Source organism: Gorilla gorilla, chromosome 8 (assembly GCF_029281585.2).
Source record: "Gorilla gorilla gorilla isolate KB3781 chromosome 8, NHGRI_mGorGor1-v2.1_pri, whole genome shotgun sequence".
NCBI lineage: Eukaryota > Metazoa > Chordata > Mammalia > Primates > Hominidae > Gorilla > Gorilla gorilla.
In genome coordinates, this window is record NC_073232.2 from 35074402 (window position 1) to 35099259 (window position 24858).

At 38.1% G+C, this 24858-nt stretch overlaps 1 protein-coding gene across 3 annotated transcripts in view; it reads left to right on the forward strand.

Annotated features, from left to right (window-relative positions):
- Positions 1–24858, forward strand: part of MYO3A (myosin IIIA) — a 282515-nt gene that overhangs the window by 159252 nt on the left and 98405 nt on the right. For all 3 annotated transcript variants that reach the window (XM_019034337.4, XM_055353315.2, XM_063709962.1), the window contains 2 exons: positions 4305–4403; positions 4492–4606. In XM_019034337.4, the coding sequence (XP_018889882.2) occupies positions 4305–4403; positions 4492–4606 (214 nt within the window). The remainder of the gene's footprint in view (positions 1–4304; positions 4404–4491; positions 4607–24858) is intronic.

Here is a 24858-nt window from a genome sequence, read left to right on the forward strand (position 1 = left end):
TCCAGGAGGAGAGAGTTTATAAGGAGGGAGCTGTGATTAAAAAGGAAAAACTAAAAGTGTTGTTTTATGAATACCCTGTAGTGGCTTAAGAATGCGAAGCTTCGGCCAGGTGCGGTGGCTCACGCCTGTAATCCCAGCACTTTGGGAGGCCGAGGCAGGTGGATCACGAGGTCAGGAGATTGAGACCATCCTGGCTACATGGTGAAACCCCATCTCTACTAAAAATACAAAAAATTAGCCGGGTGTGGTGGCAGGCGCCTGTAGTCCAAGCTACTCAGGAGGCTGAGGCAGGAGAATGGCATGAACCTGGGAGGCGGAGCTTGCAGTGAGCCAAGATCACGCCACTGCACTCCAGCCTGGGTGACAGAGCAAGACTCCGCCTCAAAAAAAAAAAAAAAAAAAAAAAATGCAAACCTTCATTATTAGCTTTCTAAGTTTGATTGTTGGCCACTTCGTTGAAGATTCAAAGGTTTCACAGGTGAGTTAAGCTATACCCTTGTGAGTACTTTGACACCGTTTGAGGCTGTCAGAGGCCTTGGCTGCACAGGTAATCTGCAGGGTGCAAAGCAGGTGAACACACATATGAGACAGCCCTGAGGGCCTTCCTGCAAGCAGCTGAGTGGAACTCACTCTGAAGAAGTGTTAGAAGATCCACAAGTAGGAATGAGGCCACAATAAGAGAAATTATATTTGGTAACTTGCAAGACCCTATGTCTGTCCCCAGGCGGTCCTGACCTGAGAACCCCTGGAAACATTAGCAAGTGTGGGATACTGTAGTGCTCTGTGTTCTTAAGCACAGTTTGATATGGTTAGTGACCCCGGGTAAGCTTTGGAGGTGTGTTCTTTTCCTGTTTCTTTAACTTTCTGATTGTCCGCTGAAGATCAGTATATTCCCAATAGTATCTCCAGATCTTTTCAAATTATAATTCTCAATAAATGTAAACTGATGAAGAGAAATCCATTAATATTGTGTGTCTAAGTTTTAACACTTAACGGATACAATGTACAATTAATGTACATTGTTAACAATCACAAATGTTAACACTTAACTGATACAAATGTGATCATGATTGTTAACACTTAATTGATACAATGTACAATTAGTGTACATTGTGAACAATGTAGTACAGTGTTAACATTCACAATTGCACTGTATTAGTTAATGTTAACAATCACATTGTTAGCACTTAACTGATACAATGTACATTAGTGAAGTGCACAATCAGTGTGCTTCATTAGAAGAAAGCAAACTGAATTATATGCTGTGCCCGTCGTAGAGAAGTTTTTATTATTCTGTGATGAGAAAAGACAAGAACTAAAGGAAACTTTCAGTTTTGTTCTAACTTCACTCATACGCAATGTTGGTGTTACTTGCATTATCACTGGTGACCGCAACAAGTAACAGAATAGGATGGGTTCTGAAGGAAAGGACCCAGCCTCTGGACCACCCCTTTTCTTGAAACCTTCACTTTTCTTTGTCCCATGACTAGATTCTCCTGATTCCTCTCCTACATCCCTGAATTTTTCTTCTGTTTTAGATTTATCCATCCAGTCTCACATTGTATATTTACCAAAGATTTGTCCCTGCAGCTTTTCTCTTTTTTTCTCTACACTCTCTCATTTCACAAATTCTTCTGACATTATGGCCTCAACAGAGAGCTCTACGTGATTGACACCCAAAGACATACCTCTCCCCGTCTCTTAAAACTGAAAAACGTTTACATTTTTTTTAAAATTGCCAACTACCTACATATCCTGCTACCATCCCAAATTCAACTGAATACACATCTCAAATCTGTTTCTTTTCCCATAGCCCTTTTCTTTTGGAATGGAACTATCCTTCTCTAGTTATATAAGACCCCCTGATTCTCTCTTCACTCAGGGGAGAGTTTCAGTGCAGAATGCATGCTAACCAATAGCATTGTTACTTTTCTCTTTAGAAAATGTCTTCCTTCCTTTTGAAATACTAACAAGGAAGACCAGAGATCTGCATTATTCACCTTATCAAACTCTACCCTTTCATATTAAGTATCTCAATTTGTTAACTTTCAAGAAAGACCGAACAGGGTACCTTCAATAGTTATTAGCATGTCTGTCACAAGTATCAAACCTTTAATGTTATTTTAAACCTACATGACTGATGTGTTGGAGTCCTTATTGAGCTTCTGTAAAAAATTATTCTTGTGATGGCTTTTGGCAGAACCTTGGATCAAAACTAGAGATTATAAAATAAAGCCACAGTTGTTCTAAAACTCCACTGCATTATTGAAAGAGTAAATACATATGGATATATTTGAGTTACTGTTGATTCTGAGGAAAACTTCTACATACTGAAAGAATGAATAATTTCTTTTTTTTTTTTTTTTTTTTTGAGATGGAGTCTCGCTCTGTCGCCCAGGCTGGAGTGCAGTGGCACAATTTCAGCTCATTGCAAGCTCTGCCTCCTGGGTTCATGCCGTTCTCCTGCCTCAGCCTCCCCAGCAGCTGGGACTACAGGCGCCTGCCACCACGCCCGGCTAATTTTTTGTATTTTTAGTGGAGACGGGGTTTCACCGTGTTAGCCAGGATGGTCTTGATCTCCTGACCTCGTGATCCGCCCACCTCGGCCTCCCGAAGTGCTGGGATTCCAGGCGTGAGCCGCCGCACCCGGCAAGAATGAATAATTTCTAAAGAGAGCAATAGTAAATTTCCATCTACACTGAGATTATACTGCATAATATACAGGGGGAGAAGACCCTGGAATATTTTTAAGTCCTTTCTTACCTTTTAAGTAAAATAATTTGTGTGTAATTATGCATATCATGAAGTGGGCTTTTTTCCGTTCCATGTACTTCATATGGAAAAGAATTCAAAGGCTCCTCTGTTCTACTAAAAATAAGCTTAATAATTCCTTTTCTGAAAGTATTTCATTGGCCCCCTAAGTTTGCTGATAAAGGCTGTGGAGGGGGTGAAGGAAAGGAGCAGGGCAAGAGGAGATGCAGGCTGCTCCTGAAGTTTGGGTGTGATGAGTTGAGGACCCAGAGCACAGTTCAGGCCACTGCCAAAAGTGGCAGGAAGGGGAGTATCCACAACAATTTAGTGTCTCCTGCCCCAACCTCTATGGTGACATCCAAAGCTTTGTGGTGGGATGAGAGTTTTATACCAATGGAAAGAGAAGTAACAGTAGAAAAAAGTGAAGACAGCAAGGCCTTCTGGTTGAGACATAATTAATTTAACCACTGTAAAAGGAATCCTACTCTGCCCCAACCCCAGCCTGTGAGCCTGGTGATAATGGAGTGAACAGTGAAGTGAAGATTGAGGACCATCCTAAAACAGGAGGAGAATCTAGTGGGAGGACGAGAAGGGGAATGCCACAGAGAGATGCAAACCCCAGGGTGTCCCAACTGACCACTAGGCTCATCAAGAGTGGAAGTAAAGCAGGGAAGTAGAGATGGGGAAACTATAGAGCAGGAAGTTCATCCTCTGCTGTTTCAGCAGAGAGCCTGAAAGTGTGATTTTTCCCTGGAGCCCACTACAGCAGAAGGAAGACATGAGGGAAGGAGAGGGGACCCCAAGGTCCAAGAAATTATGTTGTGGAGCATCCTGAAGTGGAAACTTACCTTGTTGTAATTCATATTCCCTTAATGGCATTATTGCAGCATCTGGAAAATGCTAGTTATGCTACTTAGAATCACAGAGTCATGGGATTTGAGACTTATAAGAAAGAGATTCCTCATACAAGTGAGAAAACTGAGTCTCAGAAAGACAATATTAAAAGGTGGTTAAAGGCGTGGGCTTTGGAATCAAATAGACCTGATTCAAATCCATATTAATCATCAACTCTGTGGCTTTGGGGGAGATTGACAGCTCTAATCCTTGGTTTCCTTCTCCATAAAATAGGAAACACATGACCACCTTAGGGGCTTATGGTGGGTTAATGAGATAATGTAGCACTTGTAACCATTGGCATGGCTGTATACATTATTCTTTTTCTGTCTGCTCCACTGGCATGTAAACTCCAAGAAGTTAGGGATTTTTAACAGTTTTGCTCCTGCTGTATCCCCAGCGCCTGGAACAGTGCCTGGAAGTCACTCACAAATGTATACTGAATGATTCCTATGAAGTGATTAAGATAATTTCTGGAATTTAATGACAGTGGTTGTTGAAAATAATGACAACAATAACGACCACAGAAAGCCAAAATGCAGTATTCAGAAAAGCCCATATCAGCACTCACAGTCGTTGTTCAAATAATTATATTGTCAAGTAACTTAAGCAATAAATGTCCTTACTAACTACCTTACTGTAAATATCTTTTTTCCCAGTGGAGAAAAAAATTTTCATATTTTTTACTACATTTATGCTGGTTTGGCTGAAAAGAAGAAACTAGCCCATTACAAACTGCCTGAAAATAAGCCTCCCAGGTAATCTACCAGGTTGAGCTTTCATCAATAATACTTTCATTTTTCCCTTAATTTTAGACTTTTATCCTTCCTTTTATATTTTTTTTAGGTACCTACAAAATGACCACCTCAGAACAGTACAAGACATCATGAATAATAGTTTCTATAAATCCCAGTATGAATTAATTGAGCAATGTTTCAAAGTCATAGGTTTTACAATGGAGGTAAGTATGAAAGACACTTGAACTTCTTTAGAAAGTATCTTTTTATCATCACTAATGTTAAGAGCATTTATTGAGTGATGAATATATACCAGCATAAGTGCTTTACATAAATTGAAACAGCATTATGAAATAACTGGAAATATAATATTTACTTTATAAGTGAAGAAATAGTGGCCTTGAGATATAATTGAATTTCATTTTGTTCTTAACCTTTTATTTTACTTATACTTACATTTCCCATATGCATATATGGGAAATATATATATAAATACATATATAATTTTACATAAATATATAAATTGCATGTTCTTTTTAGTGCAGTCTTCTTAATAACAACTTTATTAAGATATAATTTCCATACAATATAATTCACCTATTTAAGGTGTATATTTCAGTGACCTTTAGTATATTCATAGAGGTGTGTATTCATGACCATAATCATTTTTAGAATATTTTCATATTATAAATTTTTCACCCCAAAAAGAAATATGGTAGCAATTAGCATATTTCTGCTGCAATTCTGACTTCATACCTACTTTCTATCACTATAAATCTGCTTTTTCTGGACACTTTACGTACACGGGATCATATAATATGTGATCTGTTGTGACTGGTTTCTCTCACTTAGCATGTTTGCAAGGTTCATCCATTTTTGCAGCATGTATCAGTACTTCATTTTTTTTTTAAAGAAAGTTCTTTAACGTTTTATTTTTTTTTTATTATATTTTAAGTTCTAGGGTACGTGTGCACAACGTGCAGGTTTGTTACATATGTATACATGTGCCATGTTGGTGTGCTGCACACATTAACTCGTCATTTACATTAGGTATATCTCCTAATGCTATCCCTCCCCCCTGCCCCCACCCCATGACAGGCCCCAGTGTGTGATGTTCCCCACCCTGCGTCCAAGTGTTCTCATTGTTCAGTTTCCACATATGAGTGAGAAAATGCAGTGTTTCGTTTTCTGTCCTTGTGATAGTTTGCTGAGAATGATGGTTTCCAGCTTCATCCTTGTCCCTACAAAGTACATGAACTAATCCTTTTTTATGGCTGCATAGTATTCCATGGTGTATATGTACCACATTTTCTTAATCCAGTCTATCATTGATGGACATTTGGGTTGGTTCCAAGTCTTTGCTATTGTGAATAGTGCCGCAATAAACATATGTGTGCATGTGTCTTTTTTGCATGTGTGCATGCAAACATACGTGTGCATGTGCATGTGTGATAATCCTTTGGGTATACACCCAGTAATGGAATGGCTGGGTCAAATGGTATTTCTAGTTCTAGATCCTTGAGGAATCACCACACTGTTTTCCACAATGGTTGAACTAGTTTACACTCCCACCAACAGTGTAAAAGTGTTCCTATTTCTCCACATCCTCTCCAGCACCTGTTGTTTCCTGACTTTTTAATGATCACCATTCTAAGTGGTGTGAGATGGTATCTCATTGTGGTTTTGATTTGAATTTCTCTGATGGCCAGTGATGATGAGTATTTTTTCATGTGACTACTGGCTGCATAAATGTCTTCTTTTGAGAAGTGTCTGTTCATATCCTTCGCCCACTTTTTGATGGGGTTGTTTTATTTTTTCTTGTAAATTTGTTTAAGCTATTTGTAGATTCTGGATATAAGCCCTTTGTCAGATGGGTAGATTGTAAAAATTTTCTCCCATTCTGTAGGTTGCCTGTTCACTCTGATAGTAGTTTCTTTTGCTGTGCAGAAGCTCTTTAGTTTAATTAGATCCCATTTGTCAATTTTGGCTTTTGTTGCCATTGCTTTTGGTGTTTTAGACATGAAGTCCTTGCCCATGCCTGTGTCCTGAATGGTATTGCCTAGGTTTTCTTCAAGAGTTTTTATGGGTTTAGGTCTAATATTTAAGTCTTCAATCCATGTCGAATTAATTTTTGTATAAGGTGTAAGGAAGGGATCCAGTTTCAACTTTCTACATATGGCTAGCCAATTTTCCCAGCACCATTTATTAAACAGAGAATCCTTTCCCAGTTTCTTGTTTTTGTCAGGTTTGTCAAAGATCAGATGGTTGTAGATGTGTGGTATTATTTCTGAGGGTTCTTTTCTGTTCCGTTGGTCTACATCTCTGTTTTGGTACCAGTACCATGCTGTTTTGGTTACTGTAGCCTTGTAGTATAGTTTGAAGCCAGGTAGCATGATGCCTCCAGCTTTGTTCTTTTGGCTTAGAATTGTCTTGGCAATGTGGGCTCTTTTTTGGTTCCATATGAACTTTAAAGTAGTTTTTTCCAATTCTGTGAAGAAAGTCATTGGTAGCTTGATGGAGATGTCAATGAATCTACAAATTACCTTGAGCAATATGGCCATTTTCACGATATTGATTCTTCCTATCCATGAGTATGGAATATTCTTCCATTTGTTTGTGTCCTCTTATTTCATTGAGCAGTGGTTTGTAGTTCTCCTTGAAGAGGTCCTTCACATCCCTTGTAAGTTGGATTCCTAGGTATTTTATTCTCTTTGAAGCATTTGTGAATGGGAGTTCACTCATGATTTGGCTCTCTGTTTGTCTGTTATTGGTATATAGGAATGGTTGTGATTTTGGCACATTGATTTTGTATCCTGAGACTTTGCTGAAGTTGCTTATCAGCTTAAGGAGATTTTGGGCTGAGATGATGGGGTTTTCTAAATATACAGTCATGTCATCTGCAAACAGAGACAATTTGACTTCCTCTTTTCCTAATTGAATACCCTTTATTTCCTTCTCCTGCCTGATTGCCCTGGCCAGAACTTCCAACACTATGTTGAATAGGAGTGGTGAGAGAGGGCATCCCTGTCTTGTGCCAGTTTTCAAAGGGAATGCTTCCAGTTTCTGCCTATTCAGTATGATATTGGCTGTGGGTTTGTCATAAATAACTCTTATTATTTTGAGATACGAACCATCAATACCTAGTTTATTGAGAGTTTTTAGCCTGAAGGGCTGTTGAATTTTGTTGAAGGCCTTTTCTGCATCTATTGAGATAATCATGTGGTTTTTGTCTTTAGTTCTGTTTATATGCTGGATTACATATATTGATTTGCGTATGTTGAACCAGCCTTGCATCCCAGGGATGAAGCCCACTTGATCATGGTGGATAAGCTTTTTGATGTGCTGCTGGATTCGGTTTGCCAGTATTTTATTGAGGATTTTTGCATCGATGTTTATCAGGGATATTGGTCTAAAATTCTCTTTTTTGGTTGTGTCTCTCCCAGGCTTTGGTGTCAGGCTGATGCTGACCTCATAAAATGACTTAGGGAGGATTCCCTCTTTTTCTATTGATTGGAATAATTTCAGAAGGAATGGTACCAGCTCCTCTTTGTACCTCTGGTAGAATTCGGCTGTGAATCCATCTGGTCCTGGACTTTTTTTGGTTCGTAGGCTATTAATTATTGCCTCAATTTCAAAGCCCGTTGGTCTATTGAGGGATTCAACTTCTTCCTGGTTTAGTCTTGGGAGAGTGTATGTGTCCAGGAATTTATCCATTTCTTCTAGATTTTCTAGTTTATTTGCATAGAGGTGTTTATATTAATCTGATGGTAGTTTATGTTTCTGTGGGATTGATGGTGGTGTCCCCTTTATGATTTTTGTTGCGTCTGTTTGATTCTTCTCTCTTTTCTTCTTTATTAGTGTTGCTAGCAGTCTATCAATTTTGTTGATCTTTTCAAAAACCAGCTCCTGGATTCATTGATTTTTTGAAGAGCTTTTTGTGTCTCTATCTACTTCAGTTCTGCTCTTGTCTTAGTTATTTCTTGCCTTCTGCTAGCTTTTGAATGTGTTTGCTCTTGCTTCTCTAGTTCTTTTAATTGTGATGTTAGGGTGTCGATTTTAGATCTTTCCAGCTTTCTTTTGTGGGCATTTAGTGCTATAAATTTCCCTCTACACACTCTTTTAAGTGTGTCCCAGAGATTCTGGTATGTTGTATCTTCATTCTCATTGCTTTCAAAGAACATCTTTATTTCTGCCTTCATTTCGTTATGTACCCAGTAGTCATTCAGGAGCAGGTTGTTCAGTTTCCATGTAGTTGAGTGGTTTTGGGTGAGTTTCTTAATCCTGAGTTCTAGTTTGATTGCACTGTGGTCTGAGAGACAGTTTGTTATCATTTCTGTTCTTTTACATTTACTGAGGAGTGCTTTACTTCCAACTATGTGGTCAATTTTGGAATAAGTGTGATATGGTGCTGAGAAGAATGTATATTCTGTTGATTTGGGGTGGAGAGTTCTGTAGATGTCTATTAGGTCCACTTGGTGCAGAGCTGAGTTCAATTCCTGGATATCCTTTTTAACTTTCTGTCTCGTTGATCTGTCTAATATTGACAGTGGGGTGTTAAAGTCTCCCATTATTAATGTGTGGGAGTCTACCTCTCTTTGTAGGTCTCTAAAGACTTGCTTTATGAATCTGGGTGCTCCTGTATTGGGTGCATATATATTTAGCATAGTTAGCTCTTCTTATTGAATTGATCCCTTTACCATTATGTAATGGCCTTCTTTGTCTCTTTTGATCTTTGTTAGTTTAAAGTCTGTTTTATCAGAGACTAGGATTGCAACCCCTGCATTTTTTTGTTTTCCATTTGCTTGGTGGATCTTCCTCCAACCCTTTATTTTGAGCCTATGTGTGTCTCTGCACATGAGATGTGTCTCCTGAATACAGCACACTGATGGGTCTTGACTCTTTATCCAGTTTGCCAGTCTGTGTCTTTTAATTGGAACATTTAGCCCATTTACATTTAAAGTTAATATTGTTATGTGTGAATTTGATCCTGTCATTATGATGTTACCTGGTTATTTTGCTTGTTCTTTGATGTAGTTTCTTCCTAGCATCGATGGTCTTTACAATTTGGCATGTTTTTGCAGTGGCTGGTACCAGTTGTTCCTTTCCATGTTTAGTGCTTCCTTCAGGAGCTCTTGTAAGGCAGGCCAGGTGGTGACAAAATCTCTCAGCATTTGCTTGTCTGTAAAGGATTTTCTTTCTCCTTCACTTATGAAGCTTAGCTTGGCTGGATATGAAATTCTGGATTGAAAATTCTTTTCTTTAAGAATTTTGAATATTGGCCCCCACTCCTTTCTGGCTTGTAGAGTTTCTGCCAGGAGATCCACTGTTAGTCTGATGGGCTTCCCTTTGTGGGTAAGCCGACCTTTTTCTCTGGCTGCCCTTAATATTTTTTCCTTCATTTCAGCCTTGGTGAATCTGACAATTATGTGTCTTGGAGTTGCTCTTCTCAAGGAGTATCTTTGTGGCATTTTCTGTATTTCCTGAATTTGAATGTTGTCCTGCCTTGCTTGGTTGGGGAAGTTCTCCTGGATAATATCCTATAGAGTGTTTTCCAACTTGGTTCCATTGTCCCTGTCACTTTCAGGTACACCAATCAGACGTAGATTTGATCTTTTCACATCATCCCATATTTCTTGGAAGCTTTGTTTCTTTTTACTCTTTTTTCTCTAAACTTCTCTTCTCGCTTCATTTCATTCATTTGATCTTCAATCACTGATACTCTTTCTTTCACTTGATTGAATCAGCTACTGAAGCTTGTGCATGCATCACATAGTTCTCGTGCCATGGTTTTCAGCTCCATCAGATCGTTTAAGGTCTTCTCTACACTGTTTATTCTAGTTAGCCATTTGTCTAATCTTTTTTCAAGGTTTTTAGCTTCTTTGCAGTTCAAACATCCTCCTTTAGCTCAGAGAAGTCTGTTATTACCGATCGTCTGAAGTCTTCTCTCAACTCATCAAAGTGATTCTCCGTCCAGCTTTGTTCCATTGCTGGTGAGGAGCTGCATTCCTTTGGAGGAGAAGAGGCACTCTGATTTTTAGAATTTTCAGCTTTTCTGCTCTGGTTTCTCCCCATCTTTGTGGTTTTATCTACCTTTGATCTTTAATGATGGTGATGTACAGATGGGCTTTTGGTGTGGATGTCCTTTCTGTTTGTTGGCTTTCCTTCTAACAGTCAGGACCTTCAGCTGCAGGTCTGTTGGAATTTACTGGAGGTCCCCTCCAGACCCTGTTTGTCTGGGTATCAGCAGCGGAGGCTGCAGAACCGCAAATATTGCAGAATGGCAAATATTGCTGCCTGATCCTTCCTCTGGAAGCTTCATCTCAGAGGGGCACCTGGCTATATGAGGTGTCAGTCGGCCCCTACTGGGAGGTGTCTCCTGGTTAGGCTACTCAGGGGTCAGGGACCCACTTGAGGAGGCAGTCTATCCATTCTCAGATCTCAAACTCCGTGCTAGGAGAACCACTACTCTCTTCAAAGCTGTCAGACAGGGACGTTTAAGTCTGCAGAAGTTTCTGCTGTCTTTTGTTCAGCTATGCCCTTCCCCCAGAGGTGGAGTCTACAGAGGCAGGCAGGCCTCCTTGAGCTGTGGTGGGCTCCACCTACTTTGAGCTTCCCGGCTGCTTTGTTTACCTACTGAAGCCTCAGCAATGGCCGCAACCTTGCTGCCACCTTGCAGTTCAATCTCAGACTGCTGTGCTAGCAGTGAGTGAGGCTCTGTGGGCGTGGAGCCCTCCGGGCCATGCGTGGGATATAATCTCTTGGTGTGCCGTTTGCTAAGACCATTGGAAAAGCACAGTATTAGGGTGGGAGTGTCCCGATTTTCCAGGTACCATCTGTCACGGCTTCCCTTGGCTTGAAAAGGAATTCCCCGACCCCTTGTGCTTCCCAGGTGAGGCGATGCCCTGCCCTGCTTCAGCTCACACTCCGTGGGCTGCACCCACTGTCTGACAAGCCCCAGTGAGATGAACCTGGTACCTCAGTTGGAAATGCAGAAATGACCCGTCTTCTTGTCGCTCACGCTGGGAGCTGTAGACTGGAGCTGTTCCTATTCGGCCATCTTGGAGTCAGTAGTTCATTTTTTTATTGTTAAATAATATTTCATTTTATGGGTATACTTCATGTTGTTTGCCCATTCATTAGTTGATGGGCAGCATTTGGGTTGTTTTTGCTTTTTGTCTATTATGAATAATGCTGCTATGAACATTCATGTACAACTTTTTGTGTGGATGTAAGTGTTCATTTATCTTTGATATATACCTAGCAGTGCAAATGCTGAATAGGGTAACTCTGGGTTTAACCTTTTCACTAAATTGTTCAACTGTTCTCCAAAATTCCTGTACCATTTTACATTCCCACCAGCACTGTCTGAAGGTTCCAATTTCTGCATGTCTTCTTCAACACTTATTGTTATCTGTCATTTTGATTATAGTGATTCTAGTGAATGTGAAGTGGTATCACATGAGGGTTTGGTTGAATTTACCTAATAACTTATGATGCTGAACTTCTTTTTCATGTACTTATTGGTCATCTGTGGCTCTTTTTTGGATAAATGTCTGTTCAGATCCTTTGCATATTTTCTAATTGGGTTATTGTCTTTTTATTATTGAGTTGTAGAAATTTTTTATATTCTAGGTATACTAGCCCCTTATCAGATGTCTGATTTGCAAAAAAAAAAAAAATTCTCGTATTTGTTATATTTTCCCTTTCTTGATGGTGTCCTTTGAAGCACAGAAGTTTTTAAATTGTATGAAGTTCAGTTTATCTATTTTTTCTTTTATTGTTTGTGATTTTAGTGTTGTATAGAAAACCATTGCCTAATCCAAGCTCACAAAGATTTATGCCTAAGCTTTCTTCTTATAGTTGTATAGTTTTAGCTCTTACATTTAGGTCATTGTTCCATTTTGAGTTAATTTTTGTGCATATTGTGAGGTAGGGATCCAACTTCATTCCTTTGCTTCTGGACATTCAGTGTACCAGCACCATTGTTGGAAAGATTATCCTTTCCCCATTGTTCTTGGTCAAATATCAATTAACCATAAATATATAGGTTTATTTCTGGACTCTCAATTCTATCTCATTGATTTATATATTTATCCTTATACCAGTATCACACGAGTATCGCAGCTATGTAATAAGCATCGAGATTGGGAAGCATAAATCCTCCTACAACTTTGTTCTTTTTTAAAAATTATTTTTGGCTTTTCAGGGTCAGTCCGTTAAACTTTAATATAAATTTGAAGGATCACCTTGTCAATTTCTAGCACCTTTAAAAAAAATTTTTTTTGTTCAGCTCCCTCTTCCCCATCTTACCTCCTTAAATCTACATCTGCTCTCTTTCTCCTCCCCTAGTTAATGGATGTATACATAGTCCAATATTCCATATTTATTTACCTAGTCCTAGAGTCTTGTTTATAGATATACACACACACACCCATGCAAATGTTGACACATGCATATATATGGTGAGATGATCATTGTTTTATTAATATGGGATTATATTACACATACTTTTCTATATCTGATTTTTCTTACTCAGCAATACCTGTGAAAATCCCTTCAAATCACCTAATATATCACTGAATCACCCCTTTTAAAGGTAGTATAATGTTCCACAGTGTGTACTACCATAATTTATTCAGCCATTCAGCCATGACTGGGCATATAACTGTGAATGTTTCCAGATCTTTGCCACCATGAGCAAAGCTGAAGTATGTCCTTATTGACTGGTTCATTTCTTTCTGTGGAATAGATTCCGTTCCTAGTAGTGGAATTTCTGGGTTAAAAGGTATATATTTTTTAAATTTGAATAGAACTTGCAAGATTGCCTTCCAATAGTTCTGTAGCACTTCACATTTCCACCAACAATACATATTAATACCCTTCCCCCACTCATTCCTGCCAGCAATGTGTTGTGGCTTTTTAAATATTTCCTAGTCTGGTGGGTGAAAGTAACATGTCGTTTTAAATTTGCATATCCTTGACAAATAGTATATTTGAACATCTTTCCATTTGTTTGCCAGCTGCTGCTTAGATTTACTCTTATGAATTGTATATTTATATACGTTGCCCCTTTTATTGAATTATTTATATGCTTTATGTCAATTTGTAAGGGCTCATTGAATATTATAGACATTATATGTTTCTATCATTTGTGTTATAAATGTTTCTTTATACTTGTATAATTTGTCTGTGACTTACTTTTTGTCATATTTGTTTACCATAATGAAGTTTTAAATTTTCGTTTATTCCAACAAATTTACATTTTTGTTCATAGTATCTAGGTCTCTACTTTCAGTTAAAAAGTTTTCCCCTAACTCTAGGTTGTATGTGTAGTCTCCTAGATTTTCTTGAAAGTTTAAAAAATACATTTATCTTTAATCATTTGAAATTTATTTTATGGTACCAGATGGAGCACCACTTTTCTTTTATTCCAGATGGAGAGCCAGAATTGACTTATCCTATATTAAGGCCTTATATGACATGTAATCTATTTTTGATGCCTCTATTTTAGCCATCAATCTATGTTTTCTACTTCTATACAGTATTCTGTTGTCTTGATTACAGTGGTTTGATTCTGTGTTTTTCTAGTAAGGCTATTCCTGCTCTCACTTTCTTCTTTTCCATACTTTCCTTAGCTATTGTTTAGCATTACTTGTCCATACAAACTGTAAGATCAATATATTCAATTCCAACAACCCCAGTTGGACTTTTAATTAGAATTATATTGAATTTATATATTAATTTTTGGAGCACTGTCATTTTCATGATATGTATGTCTTCTCATCCCAAATTATGAAGTGACTTATGTACTTTTTGTCTTACAACTTTGTTTGTTTAGATGCTGTTTTGAGTTTTTAATAATAATCTATAGTTATATTCATCTGGAACTTGTATCTTATTTTTAAATTTATTAATAACTATGTTAAGGTTTTTATTATAAGGGAAAAATGAATTTTCCAATGGCAGAATTTTTGAGATATATAATCATGCCATTAGCAAAAAGAAGAGTTTTACCCCTTTCATGTCATGTCATCATTTCTTTTTCTTGTTTGTGCTTAGATCATCTAAGACTAGTCTAAGTCAATATTAAGTAATAATGATTATAGTTGGCCTCTGAGTCTAGTTTCTGATTTTAAATGGTTTTAGTGTTTTGCTATTTTTTTGAAAAAGAATATTTATCATAATTAATTTCCTTTTATTGCTGTTTTATTTAGGGTTGTTATTAGGAATTCTGCTGAATTTTACCAAATTTTTTTTAGCTGCTATTGATATAATCATATTTTTTCCTACGGCAGTTTGTTGATGCCTCCTTATTCTGTTGATAGATTTCTTAATATTTAAATATCCTTACATTTCTGGAATAAACCCAATAGAGTCCATCTTTATTATCTTTTTGATAAATTTCTGTATCTATGAGCTAGTATTTTATTTCGAATTTTTGCATCTATATATTTAGCAATGAAATGTATCTTTTTTTGTTTTCTTTTATATCAGATTTGATTACTAAAGTTACCCCAGTGAGCTTTTTTCTTTTCTTCTTTGGCCTATGTGAGTTAAAATCAGTTCCCAATGTTCTCTGAAGACAAGAAGCACCTTGACACACATACATGAGTCTTAACCAGACCTACCGTATAGAAATTTCTGAGAGAGATCTAGTATTCTCTGCCATTACAGCACCCCAAGTAATTCTTATCATTAGAGAAGACTGGGGACAGTGTCTTTTAAAACCTTAAATAAAGATTAGAGGCCGGGTGCAGTGGCTCACGCCTGTAATCCCAGCACTTTGGGAGGCCGAGGCGGGTGGATCACGAGGTCAGGAGATCAAGACCATCCTGGCTAACACAGTGAAACCCCGTCTCTACTCAAAATTCAAAAAATTAGCCAGGCGTGGTGGCAGGCGCCTGTAATCCTAGCTACTTGGGAGGCTGAGGCAGGAGAATCACTTGAACCCAGGAAGCAGAGGTTGCAACGAGCCAAGATCACACCATTGCACTCCAGCCTGGGCAAAAAGAGTGAAACTCCATCTCAAAAAAAAAAAAAAAAAAAAAAAAAAAAAAAAAAGATTAGGGTAAAACTCAACTGTGTCTGACCCTTGGGCCTTTTTGATATTGAGTCTTTAATTACCTTTCTGATTCTTCTATGATAATTATCTTTTTGAATTTCTTTTTCTCTTTCGGGTTATTTGTATTTTGCTGAGAAATTATCATGAAATCTTATGCCATAGATTTTCTTGCTGAATTTTCTTGTAATACTTTAAATTAATCCCGTATCTCTGGCTTTGTTTCCTTTCTCATTCCAATGAGAAATTCTCATTTTTGCCCTTGCTCTCTTTTATCTTTAATTGGGTTTACAAGGGGGTTTCGAATCTTAAAAAAAAGAGAAAGGCAAAACCACAACAGCTATTGGATGCATTTACCCATCTGATAAATGTTTTCATTGTCTGTATTATTGGTTTTAATTTGATTTTTATATTTTTATTAATTTATTCATTTGTTTCTTCTTTTTTTTAAGAGAATACTTGGTTTCTCTATTTCTTTACATTTGTTATTGAATAATGAAAGCATTTAAGGCTAGAAATTTATCCCCAAGTAATAAACACTTCCTTATGTCCCATAGGTTGTATTTTTTAATTTTTGTAACAAAGTATCGTGTTTAATAGGGACGCCTAAGGCTTTTAGAGAAGGTTTCAGACTTCGCTCCTAACAGTTTATTGTTTGCTACATTGATTCAGAGTGTGTGATAAAAGAAGATTTTACTCTAAATGTGAATCAGGCTTTTAGATGAACTCTTTCTGGAATTTTAGATGAACTCTTTCCGCAATTTGTTGAATTTTGATTTCATTTTCATAAATGACACTCCTGCAGCTTTAAACAGTCAATGTGTCTGCTTAAGAAGTTTACCAAGATCCCTTGGGTTATCAGATCTCTAGTAAGAGCTTAAGCTAAAACAAACAAACAAAAAACTAATTCTTTAATTCTTCTCAAAAAAATTAGAAAATTTAATCAGCAATATATAAAGTGTAGAAATGCTAATAGACGTGAAACTTTATAAAAATTATTCAAATTGTATGCTATTAAATTATTGAATCTAATGATTTTGTAGTCTGTTTTTAAGGCACTGTTGATTCCCTTCTAAAATGGAAGACTATCAGCAATAACTTTAGTTCCATGATCATCTGCTTGCCAAAAGTAATATTTGTAAAGATGTAAGTGCTTTTGGCATATTCTCCAAATAGGGAATTTCTGCTCTTGGCAGCTCTGAAGACAGGAATCTCTCAGTCTTGCCTTCTCTTTGAAAGCTTTTGGCTCCATCTTGAGTATCCTTGCTGCAGGCTTACAGGAGGTGGGGACTGGGGAATGTTTTCAAGACCTTACCCCTAGAAGATGAAGTGTGATCTTTACCAACTGGGTGAGGTTGGAGAAGAAGCAGAGTAAATGGATTTTATTTTGGTTGGAAACTAGGGCCCTGCCTTACAAGGGAGGTTTAGGTAAATCCAGTGCCATCTTTGTCCATCAAGATCTTAGAAATCTTCACTGATCCATCTCCCCAAAGCTAACTTTGTAACCTAGAAATTTTCCAGTCAGTTATTTGATAGAACAAGAATACATAGATTCAAATGGAATTCCAATTGTTTAGTTCAGCACTATCTTATTTAATAAGGACTTCTTGAGAGATTTTGTTTTGTACAATCCATGTAAGAATGGAAAATGTAGAATAATGATATGACAAGTTGCCCACTCTAACTTAAGAAATGAGAAATAAAAATTACTATGAAAGGAACTTTGTTAGACTTAACTGACAAATCAGACAGTATCTGTAACAATGAATATTTAGAGTACAGTACTACCCTCTTATCTGCAGTTTCACTTTCTGCAGTCCCAGTTACCTGTAGTCAACTGCAGTTTGAAAATATTAAACAGAAAATTCTAGAAATAAACAGTTTTAAATAGCATGCCGTGCTGAATAGCATGATGAAATCCCACTCCTTCCATCCTGGTAAATGAATCTTCTCTTTGTCTAGCATGCCCATGCTGTATAGGCTACCTGCCCCTTAGCCACTTAGTAACCCTGTTGGTTATCAGTTCAAAAATACATAGTACATATATAGAGAGTTCAGTTCTATCTGTGATTTCAGGAATCCACTGGAGGTCCTGGGAGGTATCCACCATGGATTAGAGGGGACTACTATAATCTGGTGTGTTACAGTCCAACAATGGTTGCTGTGAAACATTCCAACTTTTAAAGTAAACTTTTCTAGTATGGGCTTTCTCCTTAACCGAGAGGAATTCAGATTTGATGAAGAGACTCTTTCCTGGCTACTTTTACAGGTCCAGAATTTAGAATCTCTCATTGAATTCTGAATAAACATTGCTACTCTGTTTCTAGAGGAATTAATTGCTTGTAGGGAAACAAGTGAAAGAGTTTGAGGAGCCAGAGGGGAATCTGGAAGGCTACTTCCAGCACCAATCAAGAATTATTAACAATTCCTCTTGGGACCAGAGCGGGAGTTATTGCAATGAGTTCCCCCAAAGAGTTCTGATTTTACCAGAACATTATGAATTATAAGGACAACAAGAAAGTTGTACTCTAGACTCAATGGCAAGCCAAGATTGAATGCGTCCTTAGGAAGACACTTTACTCACAAAAAGTCGTGAGCTGAAGTTAAATGACTTTTTGGCTTAAAAGTAGAGACTCCAACTTGACCATCTTCATTTCTGAATCATGCTTTCTCTCCATTGATTCATGGACCCTACCTGGAACTTTGGATTGACAAGTCAGGCTGTCCATTCTATATCTACTACACTGCAGCTGTAATTTGGGAACTCAGTGGTTCTGTGGTCTCTAGGTCAGAAAGGAGATGAATGGGCCACTTCTCTCTCAATGCATTAGATGATTTTTAGGCTATAAAATGGAACAAAAATCCATTGTTTAATGCATTTTCTCTGAGGGCTTTTGGAGAAGCTTTCACACTTTGCTCTTAGCTGTAATTTGTTACAGTGAGACAGTACCTGGTTCTTAAGTGGCCAGTATGTGAATCTCATTCCCCCATCTCCCTCCCTCCAAAAAAAATTAAGCAGCAAACGTTGTCAGGATGTCTGGAATGATACATAAGGACAGGAACATTGGCTTCACCATAGCACCTTTTGTCTGAGAGTTGAAAGAAAATGATGAGGAGTGAGTAGGAGTTGAACAATTGAGAGATCACTAAGCATTTAGAACTTATCATGGATACCTCGTGTAAAGGATAGAGTGTGCATACCCTTGTACATGCCATGAGGTCTGCATGGTAGGCATCCTATCATGCTGAAATTTGTGCCATTGACCTTACCTGATTGTCTTTTGGAAACAAGGTCTGAACTGTAGGACCTGGAGTCAGAGATGACCCTGATATATTTCTGGAAAATCGTTTTTTGGGTTTTCTTTTCTTTTCTTTTCTTTTTTTTTTAAGAGATGGGATCTATCTCTGTTGCCCAGGCTGGAGTGCAGTAGTACAGCTCACTGTAGTTTCAAACTCCTGAGCTCAATCTGTCCTCCCACTTCAACCTCCTGATCAGCTGGGACTATAGGTGATTACAACCGTGCCCAGCTAACTTTTTAAAACATTTTTTGTAGAGATGCATCTCACTATGTTGCCCAGGCTGGTCTCAAACTCCTGGCCTTAAGTGATCCTCCTGCCTCAGCCTCCCAAGTAGCTGGAATTACAGGCATGAGGTGCTATGCCTGCTGATATTTTTAATGCTAGAGAAATAAGTGTGTTCATAATGGCTTCAACTCTGGAAGAGGAACTCCCTGACTCAGAAAGCATGAGTTTCAGCCATATTCCAGGTGATACGTGGCCCCCACCCAAAGACTACAGATGAGCTAGGGGCACACTCCAAGGAGACTCCACATGCCACCCTGTTCTAAATATAGTCTCATTCTTATGCTCTAATTCTGATGTCCCAGGCATCATAAATGACCACTTGAGTGTTTTGCTCTTGTTAGTCAGCCTAACCCTAATTCTACCCCTACCCCTACCCTTTCCTAGGCATGACCACTTCCAGATGCATCTTTCCCTGCTGCCAACATTCAGTTTCAAATCTGGCCACTCCCCTTCCACTGCATCATTTCTCCTCCCTCAGTCCTCCCTAATCGGGTCCTCATTCTTCCCACAGTTTGTACCTATGAAGACAAGCTGATTCAAGCAGTCAGTGTCCTGGCTCTTAAAGCAGAGCCAATTTATTTGGGATTCAGTCAATAAAGAAAAAAGCAGCAGTCATTCTTTTCGTCAATCCTTGGTCATAAGATCAATGTTGCTAGTGGTAGATGCTCCTTGTGAACTGTGCCTGGCTCTGTTGGATGCCTGGTTAGGGGAAAACGGGAGCAGCTAATAGAAGCTCAGGGCATCCTTCTAACTGGAAGATGTACAATAAGCAAGGCAGTGCCTGCTTGTGACCAGGGGCTGGGCCTCTTCATAGCTCTTTTCCCTGCCTTTTGTCTTCAGAGTTGATCTGCTTCTTACACATTCACTTTTTCAGAGTTTGCTATCTTAGAAGCGAGGATCATTTTTAATTGGTTTGTTTACTTCAAAGTCCCACTCATCAGAGGCAGTGTTTCGCTTATATTTGGCTCAACTACTTTCTCTTGCTTGGTTTAGTAACACTAATGTTTACTAACATTAAAATGAAACCAGTTTTGCAGCTAGCATCTATTGACAAATATAATTTATTTATTTCAAACTGTATATTCCAAATTTAAACATATTCAATGTTATTGAACATCTAAACATATAGCTTAGGATAAAGGAAAATATAACATCTGTTTTTGGATCTGAAGCACAACCACTGCTAGATATTTTGGAAAGACTTTTAGTCCAGTTCAAGGTGATTCTCCGAGGGTGTGGTGGCCTCCCATCTAACAGCAGAAACTGTCCCAGTTTGGATTTGGTAGAAATAAACCGCGTGAGCATTTACTTCCTTTTTATCACCAATATTGATTTTTATGCTATCTTATTGGCTTTCTTGGATATGTTGTTTGTCAATAGCTGCTTCTAATCTGTTTTGATAGTAAAAGGCAACTTTAATATCAAGATAAGTGGCATGATTCTGACATCCTCTAAGCACAGCATGCGGCCTTCACAGTTTACTGCAGCACAATTTGAGTGACTCTCCAATACAGTCTCTTTTTCTCACTGTCTCTCCTGCTCTCTCTCTCTCTCATTGGTGTTGACAGCACCCCAAGTGTATGTGTCCCTTTAAATACTCTCAGAGTTTACAGTTCACATGTGCATTTGTGATTCAGCACAATCCAAAGGAATGACAGGCAAATCAAATTCAGATATTCTCTAAAAATAACACCAATTAGAAATCTCTGAAACTGTTAAACCATATGATTTCCTAAGCCATTTCCCTGCCATAGTTTTAAAATAAATGATTGGTAGTTTGATGATTCATAGTCGTTTGATGATTCAATGAGTAGTTTGTCTCATTTAGAAACAATTTTTACCATATAATGGGAATTTTTGGGGGGTTTTTTGCACAAATTTATGTCTTATGTCTAAGATGAGAATGCCTTTTTTCTGTTTTAATTGTGCTTTCATTTCTTATGATAGTGTAAAAATCACATGCTAGCATGTTTTCTTTGGATTATTAGTTATGTCTTTAGGGAAGATCAAATAATATTTGTGAAAGAAATTAAATATTTTAAAGCATCACAAAAAGGATTGAATTTCCATGAAATACTCACTTCGTTTTTAAAAATTGGTTTTAGGCCAGGTGTGGTGGCTCACGCCTGTAATCCTAGCACTTTGGGAGACTGAGGCAGGCGGATTGCCTGAGCTCAGGAGTTTGAGACCAGCCTGGGCAAACAGTGAAACCCCGTCTCTTTTAAAATACAAAAAATTAGCCAGGTGTGGCAGCGTGCACCTGTAATCCCAGCTACTCAGGAGGCTGAGGCAGGAAAATTGCTTGAACGCGGGAGGTGGAGGTTGCAGTGAGCCGAGATTGTGCCACTGCCCTCCAGCCTGGCAATAGAGCAAGACTACGTCTCAAAAAAACAAAAAAACAAAACAAAACAAAAAAACTGATTTTGACCAGAATGGAAAGGGTGTGTGTATTCCATTTGGTTTGTCATTTGTAATAACTTAAAAATAATAATTTGATACCAAGTTATTTTTTCAATCAAAAAACATAAAACAAGTTACAATTCCAGAATGCCATGATTTGGCCAACATTGATGACTTGAACTAAATGACGCAGCCAAGGAGGTAGTTGGTAAAATAAAAATAATTCTGTGCTAGGGAGTCAAGATCCCTAGGCTAAAGTCCTTGACACTGCTTATTTCTGGCTGTGTGTCCAATAACTAAACTTTCTGGTCTAAGCTTATTTACCAGTAAAAGGAGGGGAAAGGGATAATTAATTTCTGAATCACTTTGAACTCTATGATTCCATGACTAAAATTGAGGGGCATTTAATTTCCTTCTAGTCTTTGCAGATTGCTCATGCTGTTTTATTGCTTTAAGTGTCTGCAGAATTGAACCTAAGAATAGAGAACATATTAATATCTCACATACCAACAGCTGCAAATGCTGATTGCAGAGCATCTCCTTCTATCCCATCAGTTCTTATCTGCCTGGTATGTGAGTTGCAGTAACATCCCATCCTGGGTTCCCTCCTCTCCAACCTCCCTCCACCCCAGCCTGCCTCCCTGTCCTTTCTCAACAGGAGCATCAACACTATGGCTTTCCAAGGATTAGACTGGATGGTGCCAGATCTGCCAGGGATGGGCCACTTTGTCCTGGTCCATGATGACCCCCACCTACTTTGAGGTCTGGTCATTGTCCTTTCTCCCAGTCCTCTCTCACATGGGCATCAGTTGGCATCAGGTATAGGTTGAGGCCCTAAGAAAGGACTTAGCACATATTGCCAAAACAACTCTGTGCACCAAACTCAGTCTACCCTGCATGGACTGTTGCTTCCATTCCCAAAACAAAATCACTGAAAAGGAAATCATATATTTCCCAACCACAGGGCTCTGCCACTGAGAGAAGTTAATTGGCTTTTGGAAAAAAAACAACTTGGCTTAGTGAGATCTTTTTGTTCTCATAAACTCTAACCACTCACTGAGGATGCAAAGTTTGACATCAAAAGAAGAGGACATTTAGATTTATAAAAAAATTCTGAGAAAGATAAGTAGAAACAATTAGGCACAGATTAAGAGACATAAAACAAATAAGAAAGATTCTGTTTTGAAAGTGAAGGAAATTGTACTGTCACTTGATTGAAACAAAAGAAAACAGTTTGACAAGCATTTATTGAGTACTACCTGTGTACCAGGCCCTGTGCTAAAAATTAGAGATATGAATTAGTCACAGTCTTTGTCCTCAGTAAGTTTATAATCTGATAGAAGAAATATACACTAGGCATCATTTCAATAAAATGTAGTCAATTCTATGACAGCAGAGAATTTCACGGAAACGCGAAGTCTGGGGTGGAAAAATGAACACCCCAGAATGGGAAAAAAGAACAGCATAAGCCAGAACTGAGACATGAAATTAACAAAATAACATGGAATGCTTGGGAACCTACGAAGAGTTTGGCTGGCTGAAATATGTCAAAGAAAACTAGCTGGAAATGACAATGGACAGGCAGTCAAGCACCTTCCTTCTCATGCCTTGGTAGGAAGCTGGAGGTTTATTGCTAGGGGAATAGGGGCCATTGAAGGATTTTAACTGGAGACATAGGAAGATGTGATTTGCCTGCTAGAAAAGTCACTCTGACAGCCGTGTGGAAGACGGATCGGCGAGTGGCAAGACCAGAGGCAAGGAGACTGGTCAAGAAGAGGATCATGCCAGAGGCAAGCTGTGCGCTAATCATGCTTTTGAGTCTAGGTATGACCCTCACCTTGACGGATAAATATGCAACTAAATGCAGGCAGTTCACCTGTTAGTTGTTTTTAATATCCAAAGAAGACATGCTTGTGCTCAGAAAGGACAATTTACAGTTGCTTATATTTCATTAATTCAGTGTATGTATTAATGATTTTGAAACCATGTACCTATATCTAGATTTTTTCTTAAGCTTTTAAGTTCTGCTCACTCATCATTTTATTCAATTTGTGAATCCAACAGTTTTTTGTATAAGAATAGAAAAAAATCTCAGTCAGTTTTTCTTTATTCATTTAACTCATAAACATAACTTTACATTGCCCTAAACAAACATAACTAAATTCTCTTAAACACTTGAACTTATATAAAAATTTAGTACATCTCAGTCTTTTGAATGCTCCAAATGATGGACAGAGCAGGCTTACAAGGACTGATAAGTGCTTTCTAAACTTTCTAATAATTTACCACATCTTCTTATGCACTTAAACTTACTAGTGCATAAGAAGATCTAATAATTCAAAATTATTAATGTAGTAAATCAAGTTTGTTTTACATTTGAATGCAGTTTGCAATCAAAATATGTTCTGCTTTTCAAATTAAAGTCATAAGTGTAATATCAAATAAGTATTTAAATTTAAGTCACAAGACTAATTGTCAGATGATTTACTATGTCACTAATATGATCTTTACTGTGTCTCACATATTAACAGTTTTAGATATTTAAGAATAAACACACTGATTATTCCAAGATTACATATCTTATTCATAAATTTAACAAAAAAAAAGCATTAGTTTGCTAGGGCTGCCATAACAAACTACCACATACTTTGTAGCTTAAACCACAGAAATTTATTGTTGACGGCGCAGGAGGCTTAAAGTCTGAGATTAGGATGTGGACAGGGTTTGTTTCTCCTGAGGGTTGTGAGGCAGAATCTGTTCTATGCTCCGCTTCGAGTTTCTGGTGGTTCCCCAGTAATGATTGGTATTCTTGTACTGCAGGTCCATCACCCCATCTCCACCTAAATTTGTCTTCACCTGGTGTTCTCCTTGTGTGTGTCTGTCTTTTCACATGGTGTTCTTTTAAACAGACACCAGTATAGTAGATTAGGAATCCACTGTACTCCAGTATGACTTTATCTTAACTATTTACATTTGCAATGAGCCTATTTCCAAATAAGACCACGTTCTGAGTACTGGGACTTAGGACTTCAACATATGAATCTGAGGGGGACACAATTCAACCCACAACAGATGCTACAGATTTCATTTACTTCAATACCTCTGTTCTTATTTTTATATTTTCCTGGGATTATGAGCTGAGACTAAAAGTTCAGGACTATTCTTTGGGGACAAAGAAAGCATTTTGAGACTTTCTCCAAAATCTAGATCCTGCATTTTTCTGGGACAAGGTTTCTCAACCTCAGTACTATTTACATTTGGGGTGAGGTAATTCTTGTGGGGTTTCTCCTGTGTGATGTAGGATGTTTAGCAGCACCCTTGATCCCTACTCCGTAGATGCCAGTAGCACTCCAACCCCATTTGTAACAACCAAAAATGTCTCCAAACATTGCCAAATGTCCTGTGAGGGCAGAGTTGTTACTCCTTTCCCCA